Genomic DNA, 20974 nt, shown 5'->3' with positions numbered 1-20974 from the left:
CTTAAATATGTTAAATTATGTCATCTTATGATGAAATTTATTGTAAAATCATGAAGTGCTGAAAGATTTAGATTCTTAGATTTAATAATTTAGATTTTTAATTTTCTCCGATAACTGCTGAAGCATCCCTCGCTCGCCCATCCACATTCACACTAAGCAACAACTCCGGCTTCGCCTCAGAAGGCAAGAAACCCAAGAGCGGCAAAAACCGATTTACCAAATGTAAAACGAAAATGCAGACAAGAAACGGACCAGCCCGTCCGATGTGTACGTTTGCTACCCTGGGCTACACTTCAGCATAATGTTTATTCAATTTACGCAATTTGCAGAAACAACACGAGCCGTACATTTGATTGCCAACTTGGGGTGTTGTTGTAATTATGGCCACGAGAAACAAATGGGAATGGTGGCCAAAACTGAAATCGAAATTAAAGTCTTTATTTAAAATAGTTTCTGCTGAAGAAGTGACGACAGCCAGCGGATTTTCCTCATAATATTTCGCCAGCTTTTCGCTGGAAATACAAAATTTGTTGACTGAGTCAATGGGTCAACTATTACACCCCATCACAGCTGGCCAACTCGAAGTTGGGCCAAAGGCGGAATTATTATGCTAATAAATAGTTTTACTTTGACTGGTTTTTCTGGCTTTCTCGAATGAAAATCTGCATAAACTCGCAGGTGGGTCGCAGGCTCAACTTCCTTATTAATCAGTTTAGCTTAGTGAGCTCCCCTCTAAAACAGAGAGGCTGCCGGCCGCGAATTATTATAAAGTAAACGTCACGATTAGCTGCAGATGCATAAATCAATATTGAACATTTAGGTTTTTTGTATGATCCAATTAGGAGAGGCAACCACAATTTAAAAACATTTTGACTTGGCTTCTCGGACAGTGAAACTCAACGAGTTTTCACGCCAAAATCAAAAGAAGGCATAAACAAACTCTCGTCGGAAATAAACAAGAGTTCAAATGCTTTTGCCATTGACCCCATTTCCAGCTTTTGGTTTTTATAAGTCTATTTCGCCGATCGGCTTAGAGATGCGTTAAACCGAGATCGTAAACCCCGATTGAGCCCTAATTGCAACGATCATTGAGGGAGCGGTTGGGCAGAGTACCAAAGTGGAGAGCTGATCGCAGCCAACCGATTGTAATAGGGCAGTGATTGCACTTTACACGTATTGCAAGTTCGTTGGAATGGTCTTTAACCTGAATTTCGAACAGGTCATGTGGATAGTTAATAAATTGTTGGCCTGATAGACCTTTTGGGTGGGCAAACAGTGATTTGGCATTGAACTTTTGGGGTTTCCCCTTTCTGATAACTCTAGTTCAAGGAGTCTTACTTTCTGTTTTCATGAAGACGTTCATGGCTGCCACTTATAACAATTATCATTAAAATTTAATTCGCTCTACAATCTGCATATCTTTTCTAATCCGTGTATATTAAACATCAATATTTGTATTGTATTGCAAACACAATCACATTTATTATTCACGTTTTGTAGACAACTAAAGGTGTATTTTAAAACCTATTAAGGACACGCATTTACTACATACTCTACATCATTATAAATTTGTATTATGTTGCACGAATTCTTTTATATCTCCACTGTCACGTAGGTATTTTTTTACTCAGACCTTAGCGAGGGATTGACGTACTTTCTTGAGGTTTCCCACTATCAAATATTCAGAGCCAAGTTTTCGCTCAGCTGGGCAGGCTAACCAGCCAAGTATCGACCTTGACCAGTAATGCAATGAACCCTGCGGTGGCCCGAGCCAAAAAGACAAAAACATGAAACCAAAATGGCAGTAAACAAAACGCGAATTGGTTAAACCGCCGAGACCCAAAAACAGTTATGCTACATACACCTTGGCAAGTGGAAACCACAGGCGAAACAACAACCAGCCACAATTGTAGGTGACAAAGAGCTGAATGGCAGTTTGTAAACGGCACATAAAATGTCATAACTGTCATTTTCGCCTACATGGCTTACAGCTCTATTTTTTGCTGGATGTCGTCCAATATTTGAGACATCACAACTCGGAATGGGAACGAAGTGGAATGGAATGCTCGAGCGGAGACAATAAATTGTTACACAAATCAGGCAGCGAATGCAAATCGAAGAATCGATGATCAATCGACAGCTGGTTCAACTTTGACACCTTTGTCGGTGGATAAAGACCCACCGAAAAAATATTATAGATGAGTGAATTTATGTAAAGCTTAGTTGATCGCCAAATGCGGCAAGGTCAGGCCCCAAACAATGTAAACAAACGAGCTGCAGCCTGAATATCGCCACAAAGAAGCTCAGCTCCAGTCGAATGATGATTTTCAAAGACGTGCCAATACAATGGCGCAGAGATAGTATGCATATATGGAGCTGATATATATGGCGGCATATGGTAATTAAGTCGAGGAAGTAAGTGCACACCAACCGATTTTGATGGGGGCTTAGACAATGTACTATAAAATCATCTCTCTGACGCCAGGCGTGCGCCACTGCAAACGAACATATGACATAATATCACCATCAGCTGGGGCAGCCTCCAAGCGCCAGTCTCTGCCTCTCTTTCTTCTGACTATGCGCCATCTCTTTCGCGCGGTCGTGGAAATGTGCATCGAACAATGTGGTCAAGACATGCAACAAACGCGAATCGAAACGAAATCGAAAGTTGCATGCATGCAACGAAAGCGAGAAAATATTTGCTATCGTAACAAGTCTTGGATTAGAAGGTACTAGACATGAGTGCAAGACCACAACTTGGTTACAAGAATTTACATTTCTAAGACCTTAAAAATTAGGTTTAACAATGGTATTACAATATTTCAGTCCACCATAAATACAATCAATTCGAATCTATAAAAAGTAGCACCAAGCATAAGAAATCATTACAGTAGAACTTATGATCTAAGAGTAAAGGAAGTATTTTGAAATGCCAAATATTTATATATGGATAATTATGGATATTTATATACAGCACTAGTTTAATGTAGTAGGTAGTTATATATCAACAATGATCGTAATCTTTTGCAGATCGTGGTACTTTTATATCTTAATCGTAACCAATCAAGAGAAATAGCAGTTATGGCGCGCACTTTACCCACTCGTATTCATGCTTTAAGTGTGATATATTTACACTCGATATGTGTGCCAAACCACAGCTGACTGAAGACCCATTGACATAATAACGAGGAAGGTAATCGGACTAAGACTGGACCCGCCCCGTCCAGGGTCCACTTGGACTCGGGTGGCGCTACTGTCCACGGGGCTAGCGGTATTAATTACGCAGCAATGGAAGTGGATTGAATTTGATTGGAGTGGAGTAGCGTCTTAGTTCGCCAGCTTCTGTTTCTACTCCATGCGACTGCTTTTGTCTTAGGTTATGGTTGGTGCTTCCAATGTGGAGCAGTGACACAACCACAACGGTATGACCGACTGACACACTCTCCACTTCCAGCTGATATCGCCATTGGGTCCCCACCTCGCGGAAACTGGTCTGAAATCATTGGGGCTGGGTCCGGTGAATGGGATAATGGCATAATGCGAGTGGGGAAAAAGTAAAAGGATGCAGATGACAGCCAGACAGAGGATTGTCTGTGGTCAGTTGAGAGGGGGAAAAGCAGGTGACACGAACAAAAAAAAAGGGGGTGTAGCAAAAGCGAAGGGGTAAAGACTTGTTGGAGGAGAAAAAACTAACCAGGATTACTAAAGCATTCAATTAGGAAAAGCGTTCAAAGCGGTGAAAGGAAAAGCTGAAGTAGATTAGTTTTTTCAAAGCATGACCAATGATTTATATGTGAATTTGGACCACTTTTAGTCAACGACTAATGGCCTAGATTGCATATTAGACTAGTTTTATGAATGGGTAATACCTCAAAAAAAAACAATAAATGTTTAGTAGGAAAAAAAACTCTTATAAATGGTAGCTGGCAATATTTTGGGAATACTTTGCAACAGGTCTATATGTTCCTTAATCCTAGTGGACATTGAAGATCTTTGCTAGCTGCACAATTACATCGGTCCACAGAACAATCGCCAATTACGAGGTGCTGGCAAATAAAACTGCAACAGCAGCAAGTACATAATCACCTGTGATTAACATAAAAACAACATTGAAATGAAAACCGCCAGCAAAGCGAACAGCTCATCACTTGAAGTGGCTTGAAGGCGGCCCATCCATATGAGTATTATTCAATTACCAGCCAGAAACTGTGGGGCCTGCTGCTGAAGTTGCCGTTGTGGCTTTGGTTTCTCAAGCCTTTTACGTGCACTGACTTGCGGCAGCCACAAGAAGCAAGCAAAAATAAGCAGCAGCTGACGGTAGTCGAATTAAACAGCAAAATGGCACGCATCCATAGACCCTCGTGTGCTCCTCCACCACTCCCCCCGAAGAGTCAACCGGCAGCCCCCACTTGTTGAGTCTCCTCTTGATATTGCAATCTTATTGCTGCTTTTATGCCTCTGCAGTGAGCTTTACGACTTTGAAGATCGCTTTGGCACGGAGCTCGGAAATAATGGTCGAAAAATCTATTCAAAATGTCAGACACTAATGCCTAAGGACCAAATTTAATTTGAATATAGCTGGTAATTGTTTTACCATTTCTACATACATGATGTTAAAGTGGAGACAAACTGGTATATGGTTTTACAAGTAACGGATAAGCTTCTTTTATTAGGCGCATCTCATATAGTTGGATTGTATTATTGAAGTAATAAAGGAATGCAGTACGCTATTCCTGAAAGGAAATACAAGTCCGGGTTCAAGACACAAAGATTCATTTTTAAAGCTCAATTTTTAAAACGAAACCAAAACTCCAAGCTTGCTGAACCAATTTGAATTAGAGGGTATGCAAATTTCGGTATATTTAAGCTCGATTCCCATTCTGGTATTTGTTTTTGTTTTTTTTGCGGAGACGGTGGCGCTGCATTTGGCGCTTGGCTGGGTTGACTTCGCGCCTCCGAAATCCAGCGGACCACCGAAGGCAAAGTAGACAGGCAACCGCACAGCAACAGCAACAACAACAACTATAACAATAACAACAACAAGAAGAGAAACAGAAACGGCGTACCGCTCACCATTCGCTGCGCCGCGTGTGTTTTGGGCCATTGCGATTATTATTGGTGCTGCCGATGGTTTTGGCCGCCGTATGCTCTTCGGCTTAGCTCGCTTCGTGCATCCATTCATTCCATTCGGCGGAGTGACTTGGCCTGGCTTTCGATTGGCAACTATAAAAGTGCGCGCAGGCGCTGCAGTTGGCATCATTAAACCGTTAACCGTCGAACAGTCTACAGCACAGCCTAGAGTGGTACGGAACGTGTGGAATAGTGATCAAAAGCCATCCCCCTCGATTAAAACGGGATCAGTTCTCGCCCAGTTCTCGAATCGCGTGCCACACCACCTGGGAATACGGATTTCCATTCCCGTCCCTCGAAGGATAAACGCAGCAGCATGAAGTTGATGGTGAGTATCGCTGGCAGGACGATTGTGTGCAGTGGAAAGTGGCTCAAAAGGACTCAGTAATGAGCATGAAAACTAAAACCAATTCGTGATAATATGCAGAATTCTCTTCATAACTTCGAACAGTAAAAGTAGTGAAAAAAACAGTATATGAACATTTAATTGGAACGATACAAATTCTTCTTCAAAACAATCTCTGTAATCCGACATGAACTTTTCGTGGTCTAAAATTGTTAGAATTTTAAAAAGACATTTTTCCTTATTCCTTAAATAAATGCAAACTGAGCTGCATATGAAAAGACTTCAAAAAACTCTTGAATACAATCGCCACGAATTAAATACCCCAAGCTGTCTTCTAACAAGGACTCCTTTTACCCACAGCGCACAGCGACATCGCTGGCTTTGGTCCTGCTCCTGGCCACCAGCTACGTCCGAGCTGAGGACGAGAAGGCCGCCGCTCCCGCCGAGGAGAAGAAGGCTGAGCCGGAGGCCAAGGCTGCCGAGGCAGCGGCCAGCGAGGACACCACCAAGTCGAAGAGAGGACTGCACCACTACGAGGACTACCACCACCACCACGTGCCCCACTTCCCGGTGCACGAGGAGAAGACGCTGACCGTGATCAAGAAGGTGCCAGTGCCCGTGCCCATCGAGAAGATCGTGCATGTGCCGGTCGAGAAGCACATCCATGTGCCCGTTAAGGTCAAGGTGCCCAAGCCCTATCCGGTGATCAAGCACATTCCCTACGAGGTGAAGGAGATCGTGAAGGTTCCCTACGAGGTGCCCGCTCCCTATCCCGTCGAGAAGCAAGTCCATGTGCCCGTCCATGTGCACTACGACAGACCAGTGCCCGTTAAGGTGGGTTGGGAAACTTGGGAATTCCAAGCAATGGGGGTTCTAATTCTTTGTCCATTCTGTCCACAGGTTCATGTGCCCGCTCCTTACCCAGTCGAAAAGAAGGTCCATGTGCCCGTGAAGGTTCATGTTCCGGCTCCTTACCCAGTCGAAAAGATTGTCCACTACAATGTTGAGAAGCACGTGCACGTGGACAAGCCATATCCCGTGGAGAAGGTTGTCCACTACCCGGTGAAGGTGCCCGTCGACAAGCCAGTGCCCCACTACATCGACAAACCAGTGCCCCACTATGTGGACAAACCAGTGCCAGTGCCCGTGATCAAGAAGGTGCCAGTGCCCGTCCATGTGCCCTATGATCGTCCCGTGCCCGTCCATGTGGAGAAGCCAGTGCCCTATGAGGTCAAGGTCCATGTGCCCGCCCCCTACCCGGTGATCAAGGAAGTGCCAGTGAAGGTGGAGAAACACGTTCCGTACCCGGTCAAGATCCCCGTGGAGAAGCCCGTCCATGTCCACATCGAGAAGCACGTGCCGGAGTACCACGAGAAGCATGTCACCTACAAGGAGCCGGAGTTCCACCACAAGCACATCGAGGAGGAGCATCACCACGCCCCCATCCATCACCACTCGCACCCCATTGTGGAGCATGAGCACGAGGTGGAGCATGAATTTGCCTCTCATGATTATCATTCATATCACGGTTACTAACCTGGTGAATCGAAATCTTCTCTCTTTCTCTCCCCTTCTTTCGCTTTTCTTTGCAGCATTGAGAATGAACTGGGATGGCAAGCTAAACCACTTCCATTTCCACTATTTCCCAAATCCAAAAAGAAAGATTCCGAACCCATAACACACATCACTCCATTCCATATCATACCACCATACCACCTTTCCTCTACACACACTTTGCTATGCAGAACGTGATAACCGACAGAGATTCAGTGAAAACCAGACGAGTAAGCGACGAACATAGCTTTTAGACCGAACTCTCTTCTAGCCTTAAGCCATAAACCATAATAGAACACAAATGGATACCTTGAAACCTTGAAACGTTGACGACGAAACCGTGACCACTGCGAATGAGTGGATTGTAAAGGAACTTTAGTTTAAGACTTCGAAGCGACACATTTGGGCCGCACAGCCCACACAACAAGAACATCAACATCAACAAGAACAAGAACACCGACCCACTTCCCGCCCCTCCAAGACACCCGATCGAACACAGACAGTTGCCAGGCAGATCCAGGACCAAAGGATCCTAGGACGCGAGGCTTCCCTGTACTGCTACGATTTGTGTGGAACCTTGGATGGACGGAAGCGACACCACCACCTGGGTGCAACATCGATGTGGTTGCTGCAGCTGTTTTGTCCTCCAGCCGCGGCTCCTCCCTCTTCTGCTCTGGTCCACCCGACTCGTGCACCCGTTCCGGTTCCCAAGTGAGATGAGTATATCTGCGTCCAGCAAACAGGACTACGATCAGCCCATCCAGTTGTGTGCAGCGTCCCAGCGTTGTGAGCGTGTGATAAGACTACTGATAGCGTTTAAGCTTGTGCGATATTCGAGATAGGAGACGCCTATTTAAGTCAGTTTGTAATCGAACGTATTGTATTAGTGTTTGTAATATTCATTGCTATACCTAGTTTGTAATTCATCTATGTAATGTTGCTTGTTCGCATAAGCAGGCGAAACGGATTTATAAAAAGTACTTAATTTACCAAATATCTTCTGACTCTGTATAAAAACAAACGAAAAATCTCATACAAAATGAAGCTGATGAACGATACACTGTTAAATAAATGAAAATCCAAGTGATCAAAACGAAAATCAATTGTTCTTAAAGTTTCTCTTATTTCTTAACAAACAGCAAACGAAAATCTAGACTTGTGCCTTTGCATTTTATGTCATTATTTGGTTACTTTCACGTACTCCAATAACAGTTTGCAAAAGCCAATCTTGATGGTAATAACGCAGCGAATAACTACATAACTATCTAAGCAACATAGTTACAACATAATTTAAAACATTTTATTTCAAAAAGTTGGTGCAATAGCAATATGTAACAAGAAAAACATGGCCATTTTTCCAGTCATTTAAAATTTCAAGTTTTATCAATGACTTCACCTAATGTCTCTATGAGTATAAACAATTGCACCATACAAATTAACAGAAAAGCGTATGAACATGAAAATAAATTTTATTAGCTTTGTGAATACTTTGTGAAATTGCAAAACGGGGAAAGGCAATTAAAGCATTAAGTGCAGTTTACCCAGATATTTGAAACAACTTCAATAATTTTCAACCGCTTATTAAGCGTTTTATTTGCCATTTAGACATAATTCCCAATTATGATAATTTTAATTTAACCACAACGTATACCACTGTTCGCAGCTATTTGTATTGACCAAAGACAGGAAATTATTATGAATATTCATAAGGTTCAACAACTAATGCTCATAGAACAATTTAAGGAGTTTAAGAAATTACCAACTACAGAATCCCTTTTGGAGTAAAGCCCATGATTACGATAATACCAACTTAACCGCAACGTGGCCCACACACTGCAGCCTTGCATTGGCCAAATTCACTTTTCAGCCAACTCACTTTGCCCACAGAAAAGCAGCCATGGAAGGCGAGGAGCCGAATCAAGTCGTTCCTTCATTGCCCATAAATGTCTTATCTAATTTTCAAATGAGGTAAACATCGCCTTGCATTCATAATTGCATATTCAAAGTGTCTCGCCCACAGAAAGACAGCTAGACAGCCAGACAGGCATATTTACATACATATACTCGTACAGACGGGGGGCTGGAAGGAAAATGGCCAAGACAGTTCAACATGTTTATTACATTTTCCACACCATCATTTCGCTTTCCTCGAGCTGGAGCACTCGTGTCCATTTCCTAGCGTTTATTTTGCGGTGTGGGCATTACTTTTTATTAGCACCAGCGAAAAAGGGGGTTTGGTTTTTCTGGTATCTGTATCGGTCTCGGTTTTTGGTTTTAACTTTGGTTTCTCCTTCTTCTGTTTTTCTACTCCTTTTTTTATGGCTGCAGTTTGGCCGCCTGTTGCAGCGACCACAAAGATTGGGTTTCAATTTGCATTTTCGGCTTCATTGAAGCCGCTGCAATTTGCAGAGTGGGTTAAATAAAGTGGGCCACGGATTTATCACGTTTTTCCTCCAGTCGGTTTGTAGGACATGTGCTGCTAACCGATATTTGAGCCAAAAGACCCGTACCCGTCGAGTCGAGTTGAGCAGAGTCGAGTGCTGAGGCACAGCTCTTTTTTATTACCATATTGGGGCTAACTCTCTTGGTGGCTAGTTGTTTCTGGTAGCTCTAGCTTTTGTTTATGTAACTGTAGCGTTTGCAGTTTATTGATTATGCAATAAATAATCGCCAGCACAATGCCCGAGCTGCGAACTGGTGTTGTAATGCTCTCCTTCGACACCCCCTCGTTTGCCCACCAAACTCAATGTGTGGCTAATGCCAAAAGAATGGCTGCAATAAAAATCTGGCTAATGGCTCTGATGGGGAGCCGAGCTAGCACTTCATTCAGGCGGTGCTGTCGGACTATTTTCAAGAAAACATTAAACCCAGTAGTTAGTAGCTACACATTTTATTTAAAGATTTCGCAATAATAGAGTAATTAATATTCTATTATTAGCTTTAGAGAAGCAAGTGTAGTTAATTGCTATAAGAGACCTACTATACATGGAATTACTTCATAACCGCATTTAAAGAACCTTAGGCGAAACTGTAAGATTCGGCATTGACAAGTGGAAATTCGAAACCCGATAATATGTGTAGATTAGTGGGTCAGCGTCTCGGGTTTTGGCAGTCTAGCCTGCACAGTTAAAACCGTCTGGTCTTGGATTTTCGTAACAGTTTTTCAACCGGGCTTATTTAAATGATGGCCAACTAAACACGCTCGGCTTGTTGGCGGCAGCCAAGTGGAAAGTGAATGCGGGAAACATTGCAGACATGTGAGTTTTCAGTTTCAGTTTCATTTCATTTTCTTTTCCACAAACCCGAAGCTTGATTTTGTGCCTGTGTTGGACATTATGTGATGTTAGTGGGCCAACTTTATGGCCGGTTCGACGATCCCAGGCGATCGCAACGCGTAATCGCCGGCAATTTGACGGAAAATGTTTGATATTGTGTGTAAATGCAATCAAAAATAGCAAAGCTAATAACAAGCCGCTGTCTGACGCTTTAATTGTCCTGGTTATGCAGCTCATAATTATATCAGAGTAATGCTTTCTAAGTACTTATGCAATCAATGGCTTAATATAGAACATTTGGGTACTCACTTGATGTAGGGAATATTTGCTGGTATGTGGTACTTGGCACCCGGGTCAAAGTCCTTTTCTGATCGCAGAACTGGGGGCTTTATCCCGGAATACTTTTCTCTGAAATGTAAAATAATGTTATACAAGTTTGTTAACATTAAAAAGACCTAATCTAACCTTAAATTCCAGTAGTGACAGTTCATTGTTCGTTTATTCGCATTGCCACTAAAGACATCGTAACGCCAGTTGTCCAGAGATAATGCGAATGGTAAAAATGCCACCTGAAAGAAACAAATTGTATAATACACTTACACTGAATGTACTCAATTTTTCTTTAAACTACATATTTAAGTCTTTAAATTATGTGATAATCACATTAGAAGCAAGCTGAGTAATGTCACCAATTTGATTACAGTTTCTATACGCGGAGTAAGTATCTAAAAGTTTCAAGAATCCAGAGCCACATCATCGTTTAATTTATCAAATACTGTATGAGTAATTAAAATGTGTTCCTTACAATCAACTTTAGGAAAAATATATATAGAATATAGAACAAAGAATCTACATAAGAGCTTTATTTAGCAGTAGCAATATCTCCCAAAGAAACACTGAAATATATTTCACAATAACCACTTTATCATTACCTTGTCAATGGCCATGGTGAACAGATAGTTGATATCATAGCTGGACTCGTCGAGGGATCGTTGCAGAAGTCCCAGGGTCTGCAAATGCCTTGGAGTGGATACGGACAGCCCGATGGCATCGCCCACCGCCTGGTGAAATGCCGGATTGGCTCCATTTCTGAAGATCTTTGGCAGATGGCGGTACTGCAAAAAGTACTGAATGTGCGCCATCTCATGGTGCACACTAATCAAGCTCCGCTGGTTGATATCCGCACAGATCTTTACCCGGAAATCGTGACGATTGCAAAAGTCCCAGGCAGATGGCTCACATAGGACCCTTCGGTCCAGTGGCTGTTCGAATATGGAGTTGCGATAGAACTCCGGACCCACTGCGGACATGTTGATGGAGGTGAAGAACTCCTCGGCCAGCTGGAACATGAGTTGCGGTGTGTAGCCCTGCTCCACCATTCTCGGGGTGACGTCGATCAGCTTGCGGCCTGGATAGGGTATCAATATGTCCAGCACATTGGACCACGACTGCCCGTACATGTTGCCCAGAATGTGCGAGGGAATGGGCGCTATGCGGTTTATCCGATCTGGACCATAGTAATCCCTCAGCTTCCGGCGAACATAGGCATGCAATCCTTCGTAGAGAGGCCGTATCTGTTCCCAAACAATGTCCATATCCTGGCGGAAGTTGCCCGACTCGTATGCCAGATACCAGTACTCCCCGCCATTGGTGACATCTGCAAAAGAATGGAGTTGGATTTATGTGTTTGAGTTCTAGTTTTTTAGGAACCCTCCACTCACTGTTTGTATAGGCCACCTCCTGCATCACGTCGATCAACTGCTCATAACTATCCCGCATGCCGCGTCCCGCCTTCCTGTGGTACTCCACCCAAGTGTGCTGCAACTCATCCCAATCCCTGCTCTTGGCCATGATGTCCTTCAGCTGGGGAATGTAGTGAAGGTCGCACTGAAAGGGCTGCTGATAGGCACAGATTCCGGCGCTGTTGTACAGGAACAGCATCTCATTGAGCAGGCGATTGTACTGAAAAAGCTCTTATTCTAGACATGATGTCTTATAGAGGTGCACATGTGACTCACCCTATCCAATACATCTAGGGGCAGGGCATTGGGCCCCACTTCCGACTGGAGCATCAGTTGTCTGTAGAGGCGACGGTCGAAGATGAGATCCTTGTTGATCCGCTTGGATTGCTCGGCGGTGATGCGCTGGAACTCCACATACCGCTGTTGAGCATTCAGCTAAAAATTCAGTATAAGAAAATATCATAACTATTTAGAAAGACTGTGACCCATTACGAACTTGATCAAAATAATTATATCAGATATCACACCCTTAATAGTTTATTGACTACACTGAAAGATTAGTAAATTGGCCAATAACAATTTAATAGCTTATCATGATAATTCTATAACCAGTTAAGCTTTGAAGTTCATTTTACATCTTATTTAATTTAATTAATTATTATTGAAGTCCAAACCATTTAACTCGAAATGCTTTTTTCCTGCTTTTGTGAACTTCATTAATAAACATCGTATAGACATATTTATTTTAAATAAAACTATTTTAATATAAAGAAGGCTGTTATTTTTATTTTGAAACACTTTAAACTTAAGCCCCGATTGTAAAGCAAACTAACTTTAAGATTAGCTCCGCTGTAACACATGAGGCCCAGTCATACTATGTATCTACCTTCAGGCAGCGATTAGTCCACAAACTGTTTGGTTGGGAAAACGCATGACATTGGCATGTCTGCCTGGGAATCTGACAAGGCGATTCGACCTTCAGAATGCGACTTTTCTGACTTTTCACGGGTGTGCGTGAGTAAGAGAACCACCACAGCGAGCCATGGGAAACTGCACCACCACCACCACCACCACCACAACCAGCACACCGACAACCACCACCGCACCGCAAAGATCGCGTGCCGTTCAACCACAATTACGCGATTTACTAGTTTTTGGCATTTTTACGAATGTATGTATGGCCAAAACTGCTCACTCACCGCTTCCGTTTGGGTAAAATCATTCACGTTCGTCTCGAAGTTCCACTGGGCAGCCACATTGGCGGTGCACTCCAGAGATCCCTTCTGGTCCGACTCCACCAGCAGGATGCGCAGCTTCTCTAGTTCCTGCTGATAGCGACGATCCTGCTGGTATCGCTGCCGCTCCAAGTATCCCTGGTTTAGGTTGAAGCGATCCTGGTTCGAGAGGAAGGGATTCTCGAACCGATTGCGATTGTTGATGCCCACAAACTCCACATTGGGATTGTTATTGTAGTTGTACTGATCGTTGGGATTGAAGTTACGCTCCCCTTGGGAGGAGTAGGGCACATCCGAGTAGCGTCCATTGAGGTTGGCATCGTTGCCGTAGTTGCGATCGGTGGTACTGGAAATGGGTCCGTAGTTGTGGTTGGAAAACCTAGCCCCACTGAAGGGTGAGTCACTGAAGTTCAGGCGGGGCGAGGGATAGGCATAGCCAATCCTCATCCGCTCGTCATCCGTCTGGCCAAACTGCAAGCGGAATGTCAAGAGGTTAGGATGGCAATCGAACACTGAGAGAATATCATTCATGTATTTTTAATAGAAAATCGCATTTTATTTGATTCACATTATAAGCATTCAGATTTGCAGTATTGGAATAGTAAATTCCTGGTTTTAAACAGATTTTCAAGTGAGAGATGTGCCACACCCACCCTAAAGTCGTCCAGTCCGTCGTCGGTGTTGCCACCTCCTCCCGCATCGGAGTAAGGTGGTCCGGAGCGCTGGTCGCGATCCCGATCCGCTCGAAGCTGGGCCGGAGTGGTGGCCACGTTCGGGGTGTATCCATTGTAGAAGACCTCGGGCTGAGGGGTGGGCAGGTTCAGCTGGGGACTGGCGAAGCTCAAAGTCAGGCTAAGGCAAAGACAGCCCAGAACCGAAACACTGTGCATTGCGTTTATCTTAAGATCTATATTCCACACTGTCAAGGTCGCCGTTGACAGCTTAGTTATTAACTCTTTCGCAAGCAATTAACTTATTTAATTGCCAGTAACTGGCAGTACATTTGCCGCACACGATCACACAATTCTATGGATATGTTGATATATATCTGTAAGATCTTTGGGCAGGGCAAAGAACTTGTATCTTTCCGTTTTCACTTTCACTTAACAAACACAATTTCCCTTCTGCTGGTAGCGCCTACGTAGCGTCCGGTGTCACGTCTAAAACTCTACTGACTAGACAGTAAGAATGCTTTTCGAAATTACTTGCCACTTTTTTTTTCAACTCGAAAATGAATTCAAATTTGAACACAGTCGCTGCTGCTGCCGTCGTTGCAGTTGACGTCGCCGCCAACTTCTCTATATATTTTGTATATTCGTGTGAGATAATCGCAATTAGCACCGCCAGCGACAACAACTACAATCGCATCTTCCAAAACCTGGGAACAAAAATGAGTCGGAACCCCCATTTGTGTGTTCGTGTGAGTGAGCATGGTATGTAAATGTTTTCGCCATGCATGTTGGCCATTTCAAGGGAGGGCAAGGGTGCCCCTACATCGTACACACGTATCTAGGTATATTCGCGTACTTATCAGGCGAAAAGCTCAACCGCATAATAATAGTCGGCTGTGGGAAAGCAAACGACTTTTGAGTGGACTGCTCCGGGCTGCAACTCACTCGAAATGAGTTAGAAGTTATAGTATCAGCTCAATTGTTGAGAAAAACTAAGACACGCGAGTCAGATTCCGAAATTCTTTTACTCAAATTAGGTTTACCAACAACACAATCCCATCAAAAAATTAGCTAAGCCTTCTTATAATACAGCTACACTAAACAGAAATCATTTTGTAAGCCTTCTTATAATGCAGCTGCAATAAACAGAAATAATTTGGAAATACAATCCCTTTGGAAGTATCTAGAAAGTATTTCAATCAAATGGCTAGAACTAATTTACTTCTCGTAAACAAATCAATGATCCAACATAAGATGATCCATACAAAGTCATTGCATTTAAACTATTTGTTTAGTTAAGAGCTTCGACTAAGCTCGACTTGCATTAACTATCAACTTGCACCAGCATCCACCCGCATTTGAGGCGTTTGTATTGCTGCTCTTGACCCAGAGAAATGTGGCGAGTACTTTGAGTCATACCGGCAAATACTAAAAACAGGTGTAGCTAACGTGCTGCAGCAAATGCGTTCCACCTGTAACTCAAACTAGCGGCAAGAGCAAATCACCGGGTAATGGGCTGAAGTAAATGACTTCTGACGCCTGTGATGCTTCGCATTTGCTTAACAGCCCATTAAACTAATAGTTATAGTACTTCTCCATAACATAAAAGCAAAGCGATTTTCTGGAAATTATTAAACACTAAGTTTTGTTACTTTTATTTTATACCTTAAGGCCCAGTGAAATTATTCAAATACAAATAGTTTGGGAACTAGTCATTAAACTTGAGCATTAAAATTCGAATCGAAGTACATCTCATTAAAATGCAAGGGATCGCGATCGGAATTCTGCTCCACCCTCGCTCGTGGAATTTGCAATTTCTACACTCGCTCTTGACCCAACGGCATGTGAAAAAGTTGTGACTCATGTCAGGTGAACGATCACCGGAGAAAATCGAGATGATATATGGGAAGAGAACTATCCACAAAGATGTCGAATGGGGGGAGCATGACTCTTCACCCCGATGAATCGAATGAATGGCCTGGCACGCTGACTGATGCCTTGATTGCCAATCTGCTGACATACAAATGGGAATGCATATAATATATTATAGATTAATGTGTGCGGGGAGATGTGTGATTCAGGCAGTAATTAGATTGGGATCTGCGAAGTCTATCTGTCTCGGATATGAGCTCATAAATATTAGACACTTTATGATGTGGTTGGCTGGCTCGGGCTTGTACCTGGAACTGAACCCCCCAAAATAAAACCATATTTTGGGCCAAAATCTAATTACCACTCAAGGTCGGGCAGGGTTTTATTACCACTGCGCTTTGCAGAGATCGAATATAGAACAAGTTCTGGAGAGCTTAGAACCGTGGGAAAATGGCGCCAAGTGCCTGTAATCAATTTACACGAGTGAATAACTTATGACGCACACCAAGCACGTATTGCAAATACGTTTTATTTTTATTTGCCTGGTTTTAATAAGTGGCTATTGAGTGAAAAGCCTCTGCGAGACACAATAATTAAGTGCATTTTAATTACAGAGCGCGCTTATGTTTTGCATTTGGCTTAGATTATTTCCGGTTATTTTAAGTAAACAACAAGTTAATCATCATTAAGAAGACGTTGACTGATTGAGAACAAATGGAAACCCACCGAACTGTGACTCTACATCCCAAACTCACTTCCCATCGGTAATTCAAGGATTTCAGAATAATATCAGATATTCCAGGGACTATGCAGATTATTTTATCAATTCGTTCGGGGGGGAAAAAATAAACTAAACCTTCCTTTCATACCAAAATTCCCTTTTATTTTAAGCACAATTCATACGTTTAATTTTGTGGTTCCGTCAAAAATCCGCTAATGGCTATCGTTGTGGCTGGAACTACTGCCCAATGCTTCGTGAACTGGGCGCCTCTCGTGCGGATCGGGCTTGATGTGAAAGTTGGCATAGCCATACCGATCGCGCTCCCGCTGAGAACTGAACTCCACCTTCTCGATGCTGGAGAGTGGACTGCCCGTCGTCCTGAGCCACTCCTTCATCACATCCATCTCGGCGGGACGACCCTCGATGTAACCCTTCACGGTGCCCCTGCCGGAGTTCATGCACCAGCCGCGCAGACCCAGGATCTTCGCTTTTCGCAGGGTATGCCGCCGGAAGTTGACGCCGTGCACCCTGCCGAATACCTCGAATTCGCAGGAATGGACACCCTGGGCCGCCATTGCAAAGAAGTCTCTCCTTTTACTTCTGGAAAGGGGGTCATACAATGTTCCGACTTTTGACGGAATCAAAAGGGGTAATAAATTTATTAAATCTACATTTTGAAGTAAAACGAAAGGAATACATCCTAAGCTACGTAAATTTGTTCTACATTGTAAACATTTTCATTTCTTTCGTTTGTCTATTGCATACTTTTAGGTTGCTAAAATAAATTAATTGCTAAACTGTTTTCATTTCTACAAGCCTGGGAAACCAACAGCTGATCAGGGCTGCGGGGTGGGGGGTGCATCAAAAATTGGAAAAAATTTGAGAAAAAATAAATTTTTTTTGGTAAACACAGTTTGATTGGAAATTTAATTACGAATTCAACGAGATATGGCATATGGATATGGCCATATTTGGACCAATATTTCGAATGTTCTGATCAAAATACTGATATTTAAATCGCAAAAAAACAGAAAATAAATTTTCGGCCAAAATCCAAAAATCATCATCAAAAATTGGAAAAAAAATTTAAAAAAAAACATTTTTTTTGGTAAACACAGTTTGATTGGAAATTTAATTACGAATTCAACGAGATATGACATTCCATAATTGGACCAATATTTCGAATGTTCTGATAAAAATACTGATATTTAAATCGCAAAAAAACAGAAAATCAATTTTCGGCCAAAATCTAAAGATCATCATCAAAAACTGGAAAATAAATTTAAAAAAAAAACATTTTTTTTTGGTAAACACAGTTTGATTGGAAATTTAATTACGAATTCAACGAGATATAACATTCCATAATTGGACCAGTATTTCGAATGTTTTGATCAAAATACTGATATTTAAATCGCAAAAAAACAGAAAATCAATTTTCACCCAAAATTTAAAAATCATCATCAAAAATTGGAATAAAATTCGAAAACAAATTAATTTTTTTTTGTAAACACAGTTTGAATGGAAATTTAATTACGAATTCAACGAGATATAACATTCCATATTTGGACCAATATTTCGAAGGTTCTGATCAAAATACTGATATTTAAATCGCAAAAAAACAGAAAATTAAATTTCGGCCAAAATTTAAAAATCATCATCAAAAATTGGAATAAAATTCGAAAAAAATTAATTTTTTTTTGTAAACACAGTTTGATTGGAAATTTAATTACGAATTTAACGAGATATGACATTCCATAATTTGACCAGTATTTCGAATGTTCTGATAAAAATACTGATATTTAAATCGCAAAAAAACAGAAAATCATTTTTCGGCCAAAATCCAAAAATCATCATCCAAAATTTGAAAAACAATTTAAAACAAAAACATTTTATTTAGTAAACACAGTTTGATTGGAAATTTTATTACGAATTCGACGAGATATAACATTCCATATTTGGACCAATATTTCGAATGTTCTGATCAATATACTGAAATTTAAATCGCAAAAAAACAAAAAATCAATTTTCGGCCAAAATCCAAAAATCATCATCAAAAATTGGAAAAAAAAATTTAAAAAGAAACATTTTTTTAGTAAGCACAGTTTGATTGAAAATTTAATTACGAATTCAACGAGATATGACATTCCATAATTGGTCCAGTATTTCGAATGTTCTGATCAAAATACTGATATTTAATTCGCAAAAATACAAAAAATCAATTTTCGGCCAAAATTTAAAAATTATCATCAAAAATTGGATTAAAATTCGAAAAAAAATTAATTTTTTTTTTGTAAACACAGTTTGATTGGAAATTTAATTACGAATTCAATGAGATATAACATTCCATATTTGGACCAATATTTCGAATGTTCTGATCAAAATACTGATATTTAAATCGCAAAAAAACAGAAAATCAAATTTCGGCCAAAATATAAAAACCATCATCAAAAATTGAAATAAAATTCGAAAAAAATTAATTTTTTTTTGTAAACACAGTTTGATTGGAAATTTAATTACGAATTTAACGAGATATGACATTCCATAATTTGACCAGTATTTCGAATGTTCTGATCAAAATACTGATATTTAAATCGCAAAAAAACAGAAAATCAATTTTCGGCCAAAATCCAAAAATCATCATCAAAAATTGAAATAAAATTCGAAATTAAATTAATTTTTTTTTGTAAACACAGTTTGATTGGAAATTTAATAACGAATTCAACGAGATATGACATTCCTTATTTGGACCAATATTTCAAATGTTCTGATCAAAAAAACAGAAAATCAATTTTCGGCCAAAATCCAAAAATCATCTTCAAAAATTGGAAACAAAATTTAAAAAAAAACATTTTTTTTTGTAAACACAGTTTGATTGGAAATTTAATTACGAATTTAACGAGATATGACATTCCATATTTGGACCAATATTTCGAATGTTCTGATCAAAATACTGATATTTAAATCGCAAAAGAACAGAAAGTCAATCTTTGGCCAAAATCCAAAAATCATCATCAAAAATTTGAAAAACAATTTAAAAAAAAACATTTTTTTTAGTAAACACAGTTTGATTGGAAATTTAATTACGAATTCAACGAGATATGACATTCCATATTTGGACCAATATTTCGAATGTTCTGATCAAAATACTGATATTTAAATCGCAAAAAACAGAAAATCAATTTTCGGCCAAAATCCAAAAATCATCATCAAAAATTGGAAAAAAAATTAAAAAAAACACATTTTTTTAGTAAGCACAGTTTGATTGAAAATTTAATTACGAATTCAACGAGATATGACATTCCATAATTGGACCAGTATTTCGAATGTTCTGATCAAAATACTGATATTTAATTCGCAAAAATACAGAAAATCAATTTTCGGCCAAAATTTAAAAATTATCATCAAAAATTGGATTAAAATTCGAAAAAAAATTAATTTTTTTTTGTAAACACAGTTTGATTGGAAATTTAATTACGAATTCAACGAGATATAACATTCCATATTTGGACCAATATTTCGAATGTTCTGATCAAAATACTGATATTTAAATCGCAAAAAAACAGAAAATCAATTTTCGGCCAAAATCCAAAAATCATCATAAAAAATTGAAAAAAAAATTTTAAAAAGAAACATTTTTTTAGTAAGCACAGTTTGATTGGAAATTTAATTACGAATTCAACGAGATATGACATTCCATATTTGGACCAGTATTTCGAATGTTCTGATCAAAATATTGATATTTAAATCGCAAAAAAACAGAAAATCAATTTTCGGCCAAAATTTAAAAATTATCATCAAAAATTGGATTAAAATTCGAAAAAAAATTACTTTTTTTTTTGTAAACACAGTTTGATTGGAAATTTAATTACGAATTCAATGAGATATAACATTCCATATTTGGACCAATATTTCGAATGTTCTGATCAAAATACTGATATTTAAATCGCAAAAAAACAGAAAATCAAATTTCGGCCAAAATATAAAAACCATCATCAAAAATTGAAATAAAATTCGAAAAAAATTAATTTTTTTTTGTAAACACAGTTTGATTGGAAATTTAATTACGAATTTAACGAGATATGACATTCCATAATTTGACCAGTATTTCGAATGTTCTGATCAAAATACTGATATTTAAATCGCAAAAAACAGAAAATCAATTTTCGGCCAAAATCCAAAAATCATCATCAAAAATTTGAAAAACAATTTAAAAAAAAACATTTTTTTTAGTAAACACAGTTTGATTGGAAATTTAATTACGAATTCAACGAGATATGACATTCCATATTTGGACCAATATTTCGAATGTTCTGATCAAAATACTGATATTTAAATCGCAAAAAACAGAAAATCAATTTTCGGCCAAAATCCAAAAATCATCATCAAAAATTGGAAAAAAAATTTAAAAAAAAACATTTTTTTAGTAAG

At 40.0% G+C, this 20974-nt stretch overlaps 3 protein-coding genes across 3 annotated transcripts in view; 1 reads left to right on the top strand and 2 right to left on the bottom strand.

Annotated features, from left to right (window-relative positions):
- Positions 1 to 14433, bottom strand: part of LOC122611700 (angiotensin-converting enzyme) — a 41640-nt gene extending 27207 nt beyond the window's left edge. Inside the window, exons 1-7 of the mRNA XM_043784970.1 lie at positions 13936 to 14433; positions 13247 to 13753; positions 12324 to 12482; positions 12027 to 12267; positions 11238 to 11962; positions 10771 to 10874; positions 10615 to 10713 (exon numbers count right to left, since the gene is read on the bottom strand). Coding sequence (XP_043640905.1) covers positions 10615 to 10713; positions 10771 to 10874; positions 11238 to 11962; positions 12027 to 12267; positions 12324 to 12482; positions 13247 to 13753; positions 13936 to 14172 — 2072 coding nt within the window. The 5' untranslated portion in view covers positions 14173 to 14433. The remainder of the gene's footprint in view (positions 1 to 10614; positions 10714 to 10770; positions 10875 to 11237; positions 11963 to 12026; positions 12268 to 12323; positions 12483 to 13246; positions 13754 to 13935) is intronic.
- LOC122611705 (proline-rich protein 4) lies at positions 5351 to 7012 on the top strand. Its single transcript, XM_043784975.1, has 3 exons — positions 5351 to 5458; positions 5837 to 6310; positions 6377 to 7012. Exons 1-3 carry the CDS (start codon positions 5447 to 5449, stop codon positions 7010 to 7012), a joined length of 1122 nt encoding a protein of 373 aa, XP_043640910.1. The 5' UTR covers positions 5351 to 5446.
- A 2249-nt stretch (positions 14434 to 16682) lies between the features above and the next one.
- Positions 16683 to 17237, bottom strand: LOC122626452 (acylphosphatase-1). Its single transcript, XM_043806723.1, has one exon. It carries the CDS (start codon positions 17119 to 17121, stop codon positions 16759 to 16761), a length of 363 nt encoding a protein of 120 aa, XP_043662658.1. The 5' UTR covers positions 17122 to 17237; the 3' UTR covers positions 16683 to 16758.
- Positions 17238 to 20974: the final 3737 nt, after the last annotated feature.

The sequence above is a fragment of the Drosophila teissieri genome, chromosome 2L, assembly GCF_016746235.2.
Source record: "Drosophila teissieri strain GT53w chromosome 2L, Prin_Dtei_1.1, whole genome shotgun sequence".
NCBI lineage: Eukaryota > Metazoa > Arthropoda > Insecta > Diptera > Drosophilidae > Drosophila > Drosophila teissieri.
The sequence above is the reverse complement of the archived record's forward strand: the minus strand, read 5'-3'. Positions and strand labels throughout refer to the sequence as shown.

Coding starts and splice junctions, on each gene's coding strand:
- LOC122611705 (XM_043784975.1), top strand. Junction 6,311..6,376: donor ACAGACCAGTGCCCGTTAAG/GTGGGTTGGGAA, acceptor TTCTGTCCACAG/GTTCATGTGCCCGCTCCTTA.
- LOC122626452 (XM_043806723.1), bottom strand. CDS start 17,121: ATGGCGGCCCAGGGTGTCCATTCCTGCGAATTCGAGGTATTCGGCAGG.